The sequence below is a fragment of the Bactrocera neohumeralis genome, chromosome 6 (genome assembly GCF_024586455.1).
Source record: "Bactrocera neohumeralis isolate Rockhampton chromosome 6, APGP_CSIRO_Bneo_wtdbg2-racon-allhic-juicebox.fasta_v2, whole genome shotgun sequence".
Lineage (NCBI taxonomy): Eukaryota > Metazoa > Arthropoda > Insecta > Diptera > Tephritidae > Bactrocera > Bactrocera neohumeralis.
The window spans coordinates 77,014,965-77,034,209 of NC_065923.1; the positions used below are offsets into that span (position 1 = coordinate 77,014,965).

The 19,245-nt window shown below is 34.0% G+C and overlaps 1 protein-coding gene across 5 annotated transcripts in view; it reads right to left on the reverse strand.

The window, feature by feature from the left end:
- Positions 1-8,253: 8,253 nt before the first annotated feature.
- The window catches only part of LOC126763091 (uncharacterized), a 178,846-nt gene continuing 167,854 nt past the window's right edge, over positions 8,254-19,245 (reverse strand). For 4 of the 5 annotated variants that reach the window (XM_050480296.1, XM_050480297.1, XM_050480294.1 and 1 more), the window contains one exon: positions 8,255-11,000. In XM_050480296.1, coding sequence (XP_050336253.1) covers positions 9,640-11,000 — 1,361 coding nt within the window. In that variant the 3' untranslated portion in view covers positions 8,255-9,639. Of the gene's footprint in view, positions 11,001-19,245 lie in introns of all 5 variants that reach the window. The other variant, XR_007667555.1, reaches the window with a different exon arrangement.

The window sequence follows — 19,245 nt, forward strand, 5'->3', positions numbered from 1 at the left end:
GACGATATCTGCCATCTGACATGACATTAAAATGCCTCAACGCCAATCGAGCGCAAGCAACAAGTACAACAACAGTAGCAATAATTACGACAAGCCATCGACAGCTGCAACAACAATAACATGCATATTTCTGAAAAAATACAAAAACAAGCAGGAATATGTTTGCGGGTTTGCTGACTGCCAAGCTGTGGAGCGTAGCAAGGCAGGGGCAGTGAGTTCGTGGTGTCGCGTAAATTTTAATTAAAATTCAATTCAGGTGTAAGCGACGACTGCAACACAGCAACAAAACCAGGAGGAGCGACAAAAGAGCAGCAAACAGCAACAAAAAAAAAGTCGTTGCAACACTGGCAAAAAAGCGCAAAAAGTGCAGTAAGCAAAAATGCAAAGTGACAGCGACGCAGCTAACGCCTGCACACACCCGCACGCCAACAACAACACCGCAAACACTTGCATAAGTCTACTCATTTTGTTGTTGTAATGTTGGTATTTTTTCGGTAGCGAATTGTTGCGCCTGCCACTCAACGCGCTGATGTGGCAAATTGCTGCGCTTTCTTTAGCCTTTTGCACCTTCTTCCTGCACTTCAGTGTTTGTTGTTGTAATTTGTAGATATGTCTGCAGGCATTTGGGGACTTTTGTTAGTCTTTCAACCACTTGCTTACGGCCACTCGAAAAACCCACAGCAAAAAGTCGGTAAAATGAGTCGCTTGTTTGCAAATTACTAGCGCTTCATTGTTGTTGTAATTACATGCAACACTTTTTTGGCGGCGCAACAGTCAGTGGGTAAATTGCGCAATATGTGGCTTGGTATGAAGCACGAAGCTGGTGGTATGCATACCATACATCGTCATCGCTGTAGTTGCACTGTCATCTCCAACACACTCTCGCCGCCAAGTCGCCGCTGCTGCTGGCAACTTTTTAATGTCACTTAAGTGCACACAATCGCCTTCAATTAATATTTAATGTTAAGTGAAAATTTTCGGCAAAAGAAATTACAAGAAAGCGGTAAAGGCTTGCTGAAAGCGTGAGAGTGCGAAATTTTTAAACGGCTAACAAAGCTGTACTGTTTAACTTTTGTAGAGAAGCCAAATGTGATTGATATTTTTTTTGCGGGTGAAGGGGAGGAAAATGCCTTCCGCATCATCAGAGCGGTCGTCAAATCAACGGTATGTGACACTTGCAGGTCTACGCTTTCAATGGCGATTCGATTACCGGCTAGAGTTGACCTTCCGGGTCTAAAACCATGCTGTCTGGAGGAGAGTCCGCCAGCTTCATTGCTAGCCGCTTCCAGTCTAGGTTTAAATAGTCTTTTATAGAGCTTTCCCGCTGTGTCGAGCATGCATAGTGGGCGGTATCCTGATCGCAAGTTGGGATCCTCTTTCCCCTTGCTGATCAGGACAAGTCGTTGCTTTTTCACAGGAAATAGTCTATCTTAGAGGCAGGTGCTGTACATGTTTAAGAGCTCGGCGGATCGTTTTCCGGCGATTGTTTTGAGTATTTATGTTGGGAGGCCGTGCGATTTGTTGGTTTCCAGCGGCTAGTTGCAGTTCTACGAGGCTGAACTGGGGGATTTACAAAAGTCTTATAGCCTGTTCATGTTCACTGAATCTTTTTCGTGTGTGGGAAGGAGTGCGTTAACGGCGTCATCCATTTTGGCAGCGTTTAAGTCAGGTGGCTTGATTCGAACTCCGAGTTTCTTCATAGCCATTTTATACCCTTGTCCCCAGGGATTTTTGTTAACATCGTCGCGTAGTTGCTCCCATTTTTTCTTTTTGCTTGCCTCGATGGTATGTTTAAGCTTCTTTTTCGCCACTTGATGTTGCTCGGCTTCTTCGGTTGCTGCTCCTCTGCGCCTAAATCTCGTGTTTGATTTGCGAAACTGGAGACATGTGTGTCTAAGTTGAGCGATATTTTCTGTCCACCAGTTTAGTGGCTGCTTTATTTTTGCTGTGTGAAGTCCTTTGCTTTGGTCCTTAATTACTATCCCAAATATAAGCGCGATCTGTTAACCGTTTGTTTACAGTAGTTCTAAAGCCGAACATGGGGCCGTTTGCGCGTGAAGTGTTTAGGCGGCGAAGGCGTTTAACTGAAAATTAGGATTAGCTTCTTATGTGAATGGGGTGTGCGTGTAATGTGGGTATTGGATCCAACCCCTGGTCATCAATCCAGAGCAATATGGAAGCTCAACTGGTAATAGTTTAGGCTACGAAGTCTGACCGGATATCTAATTCTGTTACCACGGGGGGAACAAGCCTTTGAACCTGCTTTGAACCTGCTCGTGCGGACTGACCCTAGGGGAGTAGGGGGTTGTGGTCAAAACCGTACAATTTGTCAGTTGAATGTGGAGTTGATTTGCAACCGGGTGCCGGACTCAAAGCATGGCTGAGGTTTTAAATGGGCTTCGAACCCTAGCAAGGTGGTAAGTGTGTTCATTCCATACTGACAATTGGTACTGAAAATCTCTGGCATTTTGGACGTAGAAGTGGACGCCGGACGTTGTCAACAGCGACGTGTAAGCCAAATCGCGAATGCGACGACTATTTGTTTGATGACAAGAGATTATTACCTCACTAGTTCGCAATTTAATCGGATATTGAGTAACATTAGACGAAATAGCAGCTAAGCAACATTTTGTAAGGAATATCTTTGCTGTCACTTGTTTAGAATACGAGTATTTACCAAAGGTCATTTTAATAGATTGCCTTGGGAAGCGGCTTTCAAGGCATTCAAAATTTTCCATTCAACCAATTTCCTACGCAATTCGATTACTTTCGAATAGGAACTAAGAATTTGTAAAAGAGATTGGTTTTCACTAGTTTACAACAAACAAGCGCATTCAGCAGTCAATTTGTCGAGCGGAGCAAAAGGAAAAATTGCACAATTTGAAATTTCTTCTGGTCACCCCAATAAGTAATCCGTTTATAAAGTTGAAATGCAAAAGAAGTTGTGAAAGCAAAATGATGTGCATTCACCAGGAGTGCAGTGCAGCTGAAGAAGAAGAAGAAGAGCACAGGAAGCAGATGAGAGCAACTTTGGCTTGACAAAAGCAACTTGGCAACGCATACATGCACAGCAGCACACATACACACGCGGACAGTATGTGAATGGCTTATTCAAGCCACAGTAGAGCAAATATGACGTCGAGCTTTCATGTCACAAATTGTGGCATATGCTTGAAAATACCGAGATTGGCTGCAGTGTGTAAAGGCGAAATGGAGGCGTGGAAGCGGAGAGGAAGTGTGGGAGCGGAGTGGAAGTGCGAAAGTGTAGGGAAGTGAAAAAGCGAAAGTAAATTTTTTCCACTCAAATTTTGCAAGTTTTGATAGACGTTTTTTGTATGCAAATACGCCACATGGCATATGTAAATAGATATGCAGCAATATGATTGCCTGCGTGCATGTGTGTGTGTGTGTATGAGTGTGCATCTGTGCTGGTGGCAAGAAAATAGCATGTTTGCAACTTTGGAAAAGTATGATTTGTTAGCGAACACACATGCAGCGCACACTCGCACGCTACTTCCGGCCTAGTTTTCCATTGTTCGAACGCAAAAACAACAAAAACAACAACAAAAGCAACAACAAAAGCAACAACAAAATACCAAAGCATATTTGTTGGCCATATTGAAGGATTTTCACAAGGTCGTATTTGAGAATTGATGCAGCGGTGTATCTGACGCTTGGACTGGCATGCGCACACAGCCAACCATGAATATGTGTATGTATGTATACCATATATTGCTTGTTATACACAATAGTATAAGTTTATTAGACACACTTGGATTTCTTGTAAATGTATGTTTTCCTGATTTGCATGATCGATTGGCAGGCATAGTTTTACAACAACAACAATAATGTTACTAATACTTATACAAAGTGCTATTTAGTAGTGATGGATAGTAAAGAAAAGAAGTAGACGGTAGAGAAAGAAACGGCAGAGAAGAGCACAGTACAGAAAAATGGTTGGGCAGAGAAGAAGATAGATGAATAGGAGAAGGCATAGCAAGGCTTAGTTTAGATGAAGAGCGGAAAAATGGCATATAGCCGAGCAAAAAGCTGTTTGCTGTTCTTATTGACCGTCGGACCACAGCGAATATTCTGCCAGCAGCTGGAATTATGTATGTAGTGTAGTTGTATGTATTTGCATATGTAATTATTTCATAGGCTTGCCTTAAAGTGCATTGAAAGTGTAGCATGTCTAGTTTCAAGAGATCGTCTCAGTGTGAAATTTTCGAAAAATCGATTTTTTTGTTGCATTATCGTTCATTCAATATTGCTTGCATCGACGTCTTCAAACTTTTTTGGTGTTCTTCTACATTCTTCCTTTCTCACATCAAAATCATTATCTCTGAATCATTGAATCCAGCTTTTGCATGTTGCTTCAAGCTTTATATTATTAGTTCAGTGTAAAAAATTAAGTCGATATTGAAAAAACATAATGTATATGTATATTTTTATATCGATATCGAAAATCCATATTTTTAGAAAAGTTGTCAACTGCTATTTTTTAAACCATTTTATCAATCGATACTATTTGAAATTTTTTTGTCGATAAACTTATTTTTTGTTGATAACTATTTGTATGTATCGATACAATTTTCATTACCAATTCTTACCTTATATTCTGAGCAGAGTTATAATTGACACACTAAGGTTCCTTTTGGCTGTTATAAACAGCGTGGCAAAATTAATATAACCTTTTTAGGGCAAAAAAAATTAAGTTTATCTAGCACGATACTGAAAATACATATTGCCGATATTTATTTATATATACATAGCTTATTAATAATTATCGATATACACTTTCGTAATTAATCGAAAATTGATATTTAAAAAATCATTTTATCTATCGACATGTTTTTAAAAGTACAAAAGATTAATCGATTAAAAAATATCGATAATTTTTTTCACTACTAAGCAATCTATAACAATTACCCGAAAGACAACGTTTATGGCATCGAATTCTGAAATTAGATTTCTCGCCATGAAATGATTACATGATCTACTAATCGCCGATATATGTATGTATGTACATAAATATTTATAAATTGTATATATTTTGAGTACAGTTTATAATTGGCGCACTAGGGTTTCTTTTGGGTGTTTCTAATTTCTTGGCAAATAGTATATAGTCAGATCAGATAATTAAAACTAAGTCGATATTAGCATGTTGCTGAAATTACCTATTTTTCTTAAAATTATCGATATATATATTCCTGATTAATCGGAAATCGATATTTTTTATCAAATTATCGTTATTCATATATACTAAATCTATATTTATTCTTTTGAGATCTTATCGACAATCGATATTTTTGTTAAGAAATCTGTTACAATTACTCGATAGGCTTTTTAATGGCATCGAACTTCGATATTCGATTTCTCGCCGTGAAATGATTACATAATAATTTAATACTCAATATATGTATTTAAAGCTATCGATATATGTATTCGTTATTAATCGAAAATCGATAATATTTATCATACTATCGATATACATATATACTAAAAATCTCTACATATATTTTTGTGATTAAATCGAAAATCGATATTTTTTGTTTACAAAATAAGCATTGTTAATGGTATCGAATTCCGTAATCCGATTGTTCGTCATAAGCTCACTACATGTATTACTAGTTTTCGATATATTGCCGTACTAGGGTTGCATTCCATTTGAGCTTAAGCGTCTTCGTCTTATTGCCATATTTCATTTTTAATTAATTTTTATATTAAAAATATATTTTAACCTAATTCTACGGCGCTTATTTTTAATTACTCACCCTCTTTTCTCTCGCCATATCTCCAACAATTTCTCAGCTTTTAAAATAAACTTCATGCATTCTATTTTTTATTTACTTTTATCTTTATTTTCTTCAAATATAAAGTTCTAATGTTTTCGCACCTAAATTCTAAGTAAAATCTAGTAATTTATTGAAAACTAACCTAAAACTTACATATTCAATTAGACTAAAAATAGTTTTAAAAATAAAAATGTTCGTTCGTTCAGCGTTTCAGCGTCGTTTCTAAAATTTCTAACGCTCGAAAACATTTTCGTTTGCGTATACAATGTTACCCATTTCATTTGATTTATGCTTGGTATTGGCATTATTTATATTCTCAGTATTTTTAATATTCAACATTCCTTAATCGTTTGCATCACTTACTAACAAATATCACATAAATACATAGTGTGCACTGTTTCACATAAATTTGATAAAATTTATTCATGCACACTATATAAATGTTCCTAAGCCATTTGCTTTATTTTATTTCATATTTTTATAAATAAAAACTAGCAATACTACAATATAAATTTACTTTGAAAGAATATGATGAATATCCTGCGCATTATTAATACGTTTGTGTTATTAATATAGTTTATTATTTAAAATTATCGAGCTTATACTGGCCTGTGTCTAAGTGGTTATGTCCTTGCTTATGATGATGTTGATCGATATGTGTGAAGTATTGAAAATAGTATTAATTTTCTTAAGAAATGGTTTACTAAGGTTTTAGATTTCAATATTTTTAGTTTCTGTGCACGATTTCTGTTTGAACGCCTTTTAGATTGTGTGAAAATAAAAGTTATCGATGACTTTAACAAAAAATAAAATATCGACTTTTTATCGATAAATAAGAGAACTATAAAACTTTGATTTTTATTGCGGAACGTTGTATGTAATGTTTTGTTATCGATAACTCTAACAAAATTTAAAATATCGATTAATATAGATAAATAATCGTAATAAAGATTCAGTTGGATCGCCTTTTTAGATTATGTAAAATAAAAGTAAACGAAAATTTTGACACAGAACTTTATATCCATTTATTCCAAGAAATAATCAAAATATAAACACTTCGTTTTCATATCGGAACGATGAGTGCAATTTTTTATTCTAATAAACTTTGACAAAAAACAAAATATCGATTTGTACCATTAAGTAATCGATGTAAATACATATTAGTTTAATCGCACCTTAGAATATTTTGAAAGTAAGAAATATCGATAACTCTGACAATATAGTAGCCATCGATATTTTTTCGATAAATATTCGAAACATAAAAACTTAGATTTGATCGCTAATCGATGTGTCAAATCGTTATCGATCTGACAAAAAATTAAATTTCGATTTGTTCTGATAAGTAATCGATTTAATTACATTCTAATTAAATCTCACTTTTAGATTGTTTAAATGTACATAAGTGCTATCGATAACTCTGGAAATATATATTAAATATCGACGTTTTCTCAGTTTAATCGCACTTGTGTAATAACTATCGATAACTCTAACATGTTTGTCATTATCGATATTTTTTCGATAAATTATCGATACATAAATATTTTAAAGTTATTACAAACAATGTACAAATATAATCTTCGCCAAGTATTTTAAAATGATAAATTTATCGATATTGATAGTGAGGCATAGGTCATTTGTAAACAAAATGTTCAATATTCGAATCAATAATGCTGGAACAAATTAAAATTAATCGACTTATTGTTTTTTATATGTGATCGTACTTAAAAGCTCAAATAATTATATTATCTTCGTTGCAGAATTATAATTTATAGAGGATTTGCCTGCTTAATAAAGTTATGCCATATCAAATGTATACAATGCCTTTTCTAAATATCGATATTTAAAATCGTTTAATATTTTCGATAACATCATGAGCTTATCGATTAATCGATATATTTGCTGTAGCTCGAGATTAGATATTTTCGGTGCTATTTTTGCATAATTTATTGCTGGTGTTTGTCCTCCTTAGTGCCAAAGACATCAACCCTCGGACACAAGCAAGTTCGCGTCCTTTTCAAAAATATGGTTCTTAAAATGACTATTTGAAAGTTTATTAATACTATAGGTATTCTAAAATTAATAGATGCTTGCTCAAATTTTATTTCCATTTGATTTAATTGTGGTTTTTCAATAAAAATTCATTATATATGAAATGTGAAATATTTACTATATTTAATCTCTTTGCATGAAATTAGCGCAGGATTTAAAGATCTAAAAACATATTTAACTTTTAATATATATAAAATACATGTATCAATGCCAATTAAAAACCCTTAACATTATAAAAAAAATTAAATTTCAGAAATTAAAATTAGTTTTGAATTAATCTATGTATTTTAATTTAAAAAGCAGCATAAAACTATAATATTGTATTATTATACTTTAATAAAGCAAATATATATTTTAACTGAAAAGTTAAATATACGGTTATTTATAAAGAAAAAAAAATATTTTTAAATTTTCTTATTTTTAAAAAGTAATTACAAACTAAATGATAGTTGTTTTCAATACTTTTAGTCAAAAATTTGCATAAAAATTGTTTAGGTATGATTGATTTTATTTTTATATGAATTTTATGATTTCATAACTTTTATGTTGTATAATGAAGAACCTAAAACTTTTTTTATATAAAACAAAAATGTTATCAAAATTAAAAATTGAGATCTTTTCTCTACGATATGCGAAAAATGTTGGGAATTTCGAACGAAAAAATATACATGATTGAAATTTTACGAATATATTTATTGAGTAGTATGTATGAATGTCGGTGTTTCGAGCAATTTTTTGAAGCATTTTTTTTAGAAAGTGCGTATAAAATTAATTTTATTTGTTTCGAGTATACTTGTACCCAGGTATGGACATAATCTGACTGAAATGGCAAGACATTTGACGTTTTCCGGTAGTATTATGTGTTTAGCTAAGGTTAACTCTAAGCTTTTAAGTTTTCTCGCTACATGTGATTTATTTCTGGATTCATATACCCAAATTTATCTTCCACCAAGGACTGTCAACTCCTTAATATACTCCGAAATCATGTTTGAGATATCTAGAAGATCTTTTCCTCTTTCAAGTCAAAGATTTTAAGGTTTTGTGTCAGATGTAATTTATTTCTGAACTCATATACCCAAATTTATATTTCATCAAGGGCTGTCAACTCCGCTGTATACTCCGAAATTATTTTTCACATATCTAACCGATTTTTCCTCCGTCTACTCAGAAGAGTTAAGGTTTCTTCCTACATGAAATCGATTTCAGTTAACTATGAACCTAGTTTTATATTCGACCAAGAATTGTCAAGCCCAGCTTTAGCTTTTTTTTTGGGTTCTAGATATCTAAGACCATAACCTTTTCTGAAAATATAGTACATGCATATATAGTATACTACAAAAATACTTTTTTTTAAATCTCCAACCCACATTTAGCTTATTTGGGTTCGTGTGCTAGATGATCTAAGCCCACAACCTTTACTGATAATTTTATATTTATTCAATAAATACTTTCCAAAAAATTGCTCCGTTAATTTTTATGATTTTATGCTTCCATAAGCGAGTTTATATGAAGTGATCCCTTTTCTAACTGCATAAAAATGAGGTTATAATTCTATCAACTAAGAAATCTTAAGACTTAATATCGTTGCTAATATTTTAAATGTTTGCTTAAGACGGCCATAATTTTCTTCATTGCTAACGTAAACTTTTTCCATACATTAAACTTCACTAGCGAGGACCTGGCGCTAAGAGAAACACACATTAATATAAGTATGCACGTTCCACGCTCATTATAAACTGCCTTACGCTCTCACACTCGCAATTTCCATTTTCCATTACATATATTCATCTTTCATCTAAACATAAGCATTTGTTTGCTTGATATTACAGGACATCTTATTGAAATTGTCGTCGATGTGCGAGACCGGCCGGTAGGAACGTTGCTTCAAACGCAATTGTATGATCCAAGCTATCAGCACCGCAATGAAGGCGACCAAGATGCCGATAACAATATAAATCATCCAATGCTTGCATGATTCCGAGACGACTTTAACTGCGGGCATGACGTCGTCTTCGTCGGGGTATAGCTGGAAGGAGGCCGGACCGTCGTGACGTGAGGCCAAAGCAGGCGGGCAAGCGGTGACTATGGCAGGTTCGCTGGCAAGCGCCACAGCCGGCGACTCAGAAGGCGCTGCTGTGGTAGGCGTTGTGGGCAAGTATATGGCGGGAACGGCAGTGGAGCTCGTTTGGGTTGCAGGGCCGGTGGTCGTTTTGACTGTTGCTGCGGTTGTTGAAGAGCTGGCGACATTTGTAGTGCTTTGCACTTCGGTGGTTGTGTTCTGCTGCAGCTTCACTGCTTCTGCTTCGCCCAACTGTATGTCCGACAATGGATCATTCTCATTTTCGCCAGCATAATCAAAGCTACGCTGTGCACTATTTGCATCATCAACGAAATCGTCAGCCAGACCGTCATCATCTTCTTCGTCCTCATCGTCGTAATGCCGCGGACCACTGCCGTATTTGCCATGTACGCTGCTGCGTCCGTTCAGCAATTCCTTTGGCATGGGCGCACAGTCGGGCCAACAAATGGGGCAGCAGCCATCTTTCAACGTTACTTGACGTTCGCGCGGACAATCGACATTGCTGCAGAACGGCAGCACGCACTTTTCAACACCATCGATGCATTCGCATTCATAGCAGCCGACACGCCAGCTTTCGCCATGCTCAAAGAGCGCATTCAATTTTTCTGGCTTGCAAATGGCTTTGGTCTTATTCACGGCCTCATCGCAGATCTGTATGCACATAGGTTTGCCCGCAAAACAGTGGCAACGCTGACAGCCCTTCAGCCAATACAGCTCACTATCATCGTCCGCTGTGCACTTCGGTTTGCGCTGACACTCATACTCGCCGCAACATTGACCGGGTTTGTTCATCGATTCGGGCAACAGCTCGACGACCACTTCATCTTCACCATGACAGTCGGGTATGTAGCAGGTCTTGCAAATGCACTTTTTGGCCAGACAGCACTCTGCATAGACGTCTTCATCGATTTCGGTGGTATTGTAGGTCATGGCGTCGGCGGCATCGGTTGGCGCTACGGTGATCTGTTGCACTTCGATGCTGTTGAGCATTTCACGCACACTACTGTCCGGCGGGCAGTTCATTTCGGACATCGGCGGGCATTTTACATTGTAGCAGGGATGCGGCAGGAGGTCGCCTGCGGAGTGTGAAGAGAAAATTGCAAAGAAAATGTAAGTGAAAGCAAAAATATATATTATTATTTTTAGATAATTTAGTATATTAGGTTCTTAAATTAATACCCTATAAGATAACTAAAAGAAAAAGCAAAAGTGATGTCACTTCTGATCGGTAGTGAACTAGCTACTTGAGTGAAAATACAACGAGAGGCCTGGATTAATATATAGAAGTTATCGAATTTTTCTTAGTAAATTTGGGTTAGGTTGTAGGGCTGACCCTGGTCCTAAAGATAAAGCATCATCCCACTTAGATAGCTGGTTCTTTGTGATCCCAAAAACTCCTAAATATATATCACTAGCCGCTTCGGGCCTATGACATATTTAGATGGCTAATATCATACCCAGCAACTTCGCTAGACAACTTGAAAGTATGTCTATGGAGAGTTTTCAACTTTAGTTTGGCAAAAGCTAGACAGTTGAGCTGCGAGGATTTCAGAATCTTCAGACACTTGTTCATTTAGAAATCCAATTCTCTGAGTTTAATAGCATTTTTCGTGGCCACTTTATGCAGAATGGCATTAAGTGTTCTTGTGGACACATGCTGTTGAGCACCGGAGCTCGTCTTAAAAAAGTTGAGCTTTCGATGAGTTCAAATCTACAGTTGATGCGCCATACACTGCATCGCGCAAAACTCCACTCAGCGGGATTTGAAGGTATGTCTCTCAAGATTTTCTTGCTTGCTAAACCAATCTTACATGAACAAACATTTTTCGGGAAACGAACATAAAATTTCTTATATTTTCTCAATTTTCTCTACCACAAAACGCATGTATCTGCCTGTCACTATATTTCACACAAGTCAACCTATTTAATGGCGAATATTTTATCGCACATATCGAAAAGCAACCCTGCGTTGAGCACAGCCTTAGCGAACGTCAACCGTTAGCGATTACTAATTGACGGCACGTGTTTTAGTAATCTCATTACTAACTGACAAATATACAACAGTAAAATGTGACTGTCAAGTAACTAGGATACACAGGAATGAGAAGAGAGATAAGTAGGTGGCAGCTGCATATCGAAATAAAGCAGGAGCACACAAATCAACGCGAATGTGATAAAATTTACGTAGACGCAACGGACGAAAAGGTGCGGCAAGCTAGACGAAGTCAGACAAAATATGTAAATAGCGCGAAAATTTAGAGCAACGAAGCGATTATTACGATGAAGCTTGTTTTAAGGCAGACTAGCTAGAGCTGCCGCAGAGATTAACGAGGCACGCCAGACAGACGTACGACGAAGATGCAGCGAAAGGTGACAAAATAGCAAAAAGGTAGATTAAATGATTCTAGCTAAGGTGGCGTCTGCGGCGGAACTTTGCGACGCTTGAGCATGAGCTGGGCTTGAGCGCGAGCAAAACGTTATGTAGGCGAAGTAGCGGCATTTTTACTTGTCAGACATTTGGCGCACACGGGCGCAGCCACGGCAGGCGAGCACTTTTATTGCATACACTCCACTGATTATGTTAATCGTGTCGTCGAAATTTACGCAATGTACCTGGCGAATGTCAAGCAATTTGTCGCTGCTAATGGGTGAACTGTCGCTGGCGTACCGGCTGCCAGGCGAAGGGTATAAAACACGACAAGTTTAGTTAGTGAGTGTGCGAAAAAAACATTTGATATATAAAAAAAGTAATACAAGCCGAGAAAAAATTAAATGGTATGTCTATAAATATAATAAGTGGCTACCTGCCAGGCTCTCCAGTAAAATATGTAAACGTGTGCGACTTATATAAAGTGCGCCAATAAATCTCAATTGATAATAAAGGCTGCTGTTGCCAGCGGCGCATGAGTGAAAGGAACTTACTTTCACTTTTCTGACTAATTGTCCGGCATTAGTGGCACCCAACAGCCAGTCAAGGCAGCATTTATTAAAATGCAGTCACCCGCATGACGTCGCATGCAACGTTAACTTTTCCTTGTGCCGACGCTGGCGGCTTGAGTTCGCGTTGAATAAGCATTTGTAGATAAATTACGGTGACGATTTGTAAAATTTAGTGTGTAAAATTAGAAAATGCGGTGAAAAATCGAAAATGTAGAATTGCTTAAGCTTCAAAATGTTTAGATTGAGAGACTTGCAACCATTACTAATTTGTTAATAATGCACTACACTCTGATCTTGTCGATTTTTCGTTTAATCTAGAAGAATTGGTCTACTTTCTATATTTTACGTCCATTATAAAGGATATAGTAAACAAACTGACTTAAACTTTCAAAAATGTTCTAAAGCTTTCATAAATTTCAAAAGTTTCCTTAAATTTTCAGGAATTTTCATACGTTTGCTAAAGCTCTTATAAAATTACAAAATCTCTCAGAAATTTTTAAAAGCTTTCATAAACTTCAAAAGCATTCATAACAATTAAAAAGCTTTAATAAATTTTCAAAAGCTTTCATCAGTTTTCATGGTCTTCTCAATGATTCCTGGTATTTAGAGTTTTTAAAATTTTCGTAAAGCTCTCTTGATTTTTTAAGCTTTTACGATTTTTCAAAGTTTTCATGATTTCTGGAGCAAATTTGACTACTTAACAAAAAAAGGACTCGATTTATGAAGTTTGTGATTAAAAATTAGAAAAAAATTTAAAATCATGAATTATAGAGTAAGCATCTATGTAGCTTGAGCTTTTAAAAATTTTCTACAGCTTTCATAAATTACAAAATTTTTCACAAATTTTAAAGAATTTTTTTACATTTCCTACAGATCTTAAAAATTTACAAAACCTGTCACAGATTTTTAAAAGCTTTCATAAATTTCTAAAGCTTTTTTAACTTAACTTAAATACATTTTCGAGAGATCTTATGAATCTTAATGCTCTAATTTATGATTTATAAAGTTGTTAAAATTTTCGTAAAGCTTTCACACTTTTTTCAGCTTTCACGATTTTTCAAAGCTTTCATGATTTCTGAAGTATTTGACCACTTAACAAAAGAAGGAGTACATTTATGAAAGCATGTGATTAAAAATTAGAAACAAATTTTAATAAGAAGACTAGCTTAAGCTTTTAAAAAATTTCTAAAGCTATCAAAAGTTTTCACAAAAATTTCAATAACATCAAACTTGTATCAAATTTTTAATAGCTTTTACAAATTTTAAAAGATTTCATAAGTTTTCAAAAGCTTTTATACATTTTCGTAAAGCTGTCACGATTTTTTAAGTTTTCATGATTTTTCAAAGTTTTATGATCTCTAAAGCTCTTAAGTATATTTGACCACATAACAGAATAAAGGACTCGACTTATGAAAGCCTATGAATAAAAATTAGAAAAAAATTTAAAATCATATGAATATATATAGTAAGCATACGAGCTTAAGCTTTTACACATTTTTACAAGTTTTCAGAAGCTTTTATAAATTTACAAAAATCTCTTACAAATATTCAAAAGCTTTCATAAGTTTTCAAAATCTTTTATATTTAAACAAAATTTAAATTAAATTATAAATATTTAAATTTACAAAAGCTTTAATAAATTTTCCAGCTCTCATGCTAGATTCTTAGTTTTTATAGTTTTCAAAATTTGTGTAAAGCTTTCACAATTCAATAGCTCTCACAATTTTTAAAAGTTTTAACGATTTCTGAAGCTTCTCAGTCGATTGGACTGTTTAATACAAGTAGTATTTGAATTATAAAAACCTTTAAAAAATAATATAATAATAAGTTTTAAGGATTAGTAATAAATTAAAATCAAGAACCTTACAATTCGCATACTAGCTTATGCTTTTACACATTTTCACAAGCTTTTGTAAATTGTCAAATTCTTTCGTGCTCTCCCGAACCATTCATGGTTTGTAAAGTTTCCAAAACTTTTTTAAAGCTTCCGAATTTTTTAAGCTTTCACTAATTTTCAAAGCTTTCTTGATTAGCTTATGCTTTTATAAATTTGCACAGGCTTTCATAAATTATTAAAAGCTTTCATGTTCTCCTAAACAATTCATGGTTCTTAGAATTCCCAAAACTTTTGTAAAGCTTTCGAACTTTTTAAGCTTCACAAATATTCTAAGCTTTTACGAGCTTTTAAAGCTTTCATGACTTCGGAAGGTCTTAAGTATATTTGACTACTTAACAAAAGAATGACTTGATTTATGAAAGTCTTGGAAAAGTAATGAAAGCTGTAAAAAAAAGAAAAAATAAATAAATAAATCTTATGAATCATTATAGAACTGGAAAAACATATTAGTTACCTAATCTTTTTATGTTTATATATTAAAAGAGAGAGTTTTATATATACATCGCATACTCTGAAGGGTTCTACTAACAATTATTTCTGTATCCGAAGACGTGATATCCCCCGTCGTACTATTATCCTTATTACAACTTGTAAAGACTTCCTAATGGTTGAATGATTCGAAAAGGATCTCTTTGTTTAACCACCATAACCTCAATCATATGTATATGCCTTTCGAACAAAGCACACTTCCATCCTGTCATTTGTGGCATATAATTTTCCATAAATTTCCGTTTTCATTGCAAACCACTCAAACTATATTCAATTACACACATTTATAATACAGTCTACGCAAATTGGTTGTTCCAATTTCGACATAACCTCAATTTGCCATGATACGCTATTGAAAAAGGCTATAATTACAGTGCAGCTGACCGCACACACATGTGCGTGGCCGACAAAAGCCCAAATAACCGTACACATGTAGTGACTACCGCCTGCTACACAGTGTGGCATAAAAGCACGTTTATGTGTGCTGTAAGCCTATATCAGCCGAGGCGAGCTCAAATCCCTGAGCTTATTAATTTCCATAACAAAAAGCCATAAAATATTCGTACTTTAAAATAAACATAAATTACAAGCCAACAATTTGTTAGTCCGCTCTTATTTATCGGACGTAACTCGAGCGTTAAGCGCACAACATACAATATACGGCTCGTTATTCATATGTATTGCGAGTATGTATAGAGTTACAAAAGCAAAAGCGTCTAAATATCCGAACAACTAGCGCAATTTGTAAAGCTTTATCATATTACTTACACATACACGTAGATCCTTGTAGTTTGTATCTATTCAAGTGGTGGCTTAAACAATTTGCAAAATTATGCATTCGACAAGCTCTAATGGAGCAAAAGTAGTTAGTGTTATACAGGCGCACACAAGCACATAAATGTATATGGGAATAATAACGTCACTTTTCACCATCCCAAGGGGATAAATATTAAAGGACTCGAATTGCAAGTGGGACATGAAATAATGAAATGAAACAGTGAAAGCTTGAAATCACTCCACTAACATTGGCGCCGATATGTGTTGTACAAAATTGTTGCCAAGTATATGTAAAATGTTGAGTAAGGCTTCGCAGGAAAAATAAGCAAAAATTTGTATTTCGGGTACGTAGAAACTTTCATGAGTTTTTAAAGCTTTCACTATTTATTAAAAACAAATTAATTTCTATCTTTTTACGCTTTTACTATTTACCCAAGTTTTATTTTTCTATTTTTTAAGCTTTTACCATTTATTAAAGTTTCATAGGCTGTAAAACAGTCATAAATTCATGAAAGCTTCAGACATCAAGAAGAATTTTCAATCATCTTGAAAGCTTAAAAAATCCCAACAATTACAAAAATTTTGGAAACTTAAAAAACCATCAATCACTCGTAGGCGTAGAAAAATGCATCAAAGCTTTTAAAGAATTTTGTAAATTTATTGATGCATTTGAAAATTTATTGAAATTGGAAACTTACAAATATTTTGAGAACTTAAAAAAACATGAATCATTCATGAAGGTAGAAAAATTCGTTAAAGCTTTTGAAAATTTGTTAAAGTTTTTTTAAATTTACGAAAACTTAAGCCACTATGGTTTCAATATAATTTTCAAAGAAATTTTATCTATCGCGTAATTAAATTCACTAAAGCTTAATTTATGAAAGCTTTCTAAATTCATGGAAACTTTTGTAAATTTATGAAAGCATCTGTAAATTTATGCAAGATATGGAAAATTTATAACAGCTTTTAAAAAATTATGCAAGCTTTCCAAATTTGTGAAAACTTAGGCTATTATGCTTGTAATGTAATTTTTGAAGAAAATTAATCTGTTGCTTCAAAGATGATAAGTATCCTTTGAATTAAACGAATACGTCGAAGTTACAAAAATATTTACAACTTTAAAACCCATGAAATATTCACGAGAACTATAAAACTCATGAAAGCGTTTGAAAATTAGTGAACTTTTTTTAAATAGTGAAAGCTTTTTAAAAATATCGAAAACTTGCAAACTTTAAAGCTTTACAAAAATATTGAAAACTTTAAGGATTACAAATATAATTATGAAAGCTTTTGAAATTTAGCGAAATCTTAACAAAAATGTTGAAAGCTTTAAAAACAATGTATAACAAAAATTCATAAATTTCTGAAAGCTTTGGAAAAGTAACAAAAATTACTAAAATCATTATTGAAAGCTTTTGAAAATTAGCAAAAGCTTTAAAAACCGCGAAAGCTTTACAAGAATATTGAAAGCTTGGGAACTATTAATCATTTATAAAATCTAATAAAAAATTTTAAAATTCTGTAACATTAAACATTAAGATTCATTGGAAATCTTTCGAAAACTCTATGGCTTTGTCAAGTTTTTACAAGTTATAAGCTTTTTCGCAACTTTTTTGAAATTTGAAATATCAGTTCAAAAATTATGTAATCGTTGAAAACCGTAAATCACTTATGATCGCTACAAAATGTATGAAAGCTTTACAAGCGTGAAAGCTTTAAAAAATATTGAAAAATTTAAAAATCATTAATCATTCATAAAATTAAAAAAAATAAGAAATCTTTTAAAAATAAGTGTAAGCTCTTGAAAAAATCAAAATCATAAGTTTTTGAAAATACTCATTAATATTTATTATGAATGAATTTATGAATGAAATGTTTCAAAAATCCGTGAGACCAGCAAGTTTTCACGAGTTTAAGCTTTATGGGACCACAATTGAATTTTTTGTATTTTTAAAGCTCATAAGACGGTTAAAATATTGCCACCTTAGAACTTTTTAAGACTATTTTTTATTTTAGACTTGGTTCAAACTGATTTAAATCAATAAAATGTCGACGATGTTACCGATTACCGTGGACTGAGTTTTACATGTCCTTAATTTTGCATTTCTTTTTTGTCATCTTCGCTTCTATTTCTCACAGGCCATTAACGCTTACAAACATTATTGAAAAACTTTTGAAGTTGTGACACACAAAAGTGCGCTTAATTTTCCATAATTGTAACATAAATTTGTTTAAATGTTTTGCATGAAATCATTTTGAATTATTTCCCGGAACTTTAGCAAACTTTCACTGTTATACTAGAACAACTTGTACGCACTTGTGTATCCTACTCATGACAAATGTGGCACATTGAGTGCGTACAGTGCCAAATGAAAAGACAAAATTCAATTTTAATTTTGAAAGTTTCAATAAGTCTCATTTAGTGTTGTCGGTGTTGTAGTGTGTAGGCAGAGATTTTGAATTTTTTGAATGTGCAGATGTAGTGCAAAGTTAGTGAATGGGAATAATGAAGTATTTTGTTTACAAATTTTGTATTTCTACTTGATTGCTCGTTGTATAAAATTTTATATTGAAAAATATAATAGCTCATAATAGGAAACTATATATTTTCAATAGGCTAGTATTAAAATGATATAAAAAATGTATTGAGTAGTGAAAGCTTCACTCCACTGAGAGCTTTTTTCTTTTCAGACATCGTTTGTGTGAAAAAACTAAGTTTTCTTACAAAAATTTCTTAATTTTCCGTTTTAATCACACACAGTGCAGTTCAGCTCACGCTCAAAGTCAAAAGCTCCACTAAAAGCTTTTAAACCTTATGCAGTTATTTCGCATGGTGCAAAAACCTTGTTTTTTCGGACAGAAATTTATTAAATTTCCTTTCTATTTTGCTAACAGTGAACGTTAGTCCAATTTTGTGGTAAAAGCTCAACTACAAGCTTTCAAGCTTTATCTAGTTCTTCTGAATGGGCTTACCGCCACCTGATTTTCGGCCAAAAAGTGTTTAGCTTTCCATTTTACTTCACTCACAGTAAAGTTCAGTCCAAGTTCAAAATCAAAAGCTCCCGTGCGAGCTTTCAGACATTATCTAGTTCTTTTGTATGGTGTTAAAACTTGTTTTTACGATCAAAATTTTTTAACTTTCTTTTCTACTTCACTTACAGTGAGGTTCAGTCAAATTTTGGGGTGAAAGCTGAACCACGAGCTTTTGGACCATATCG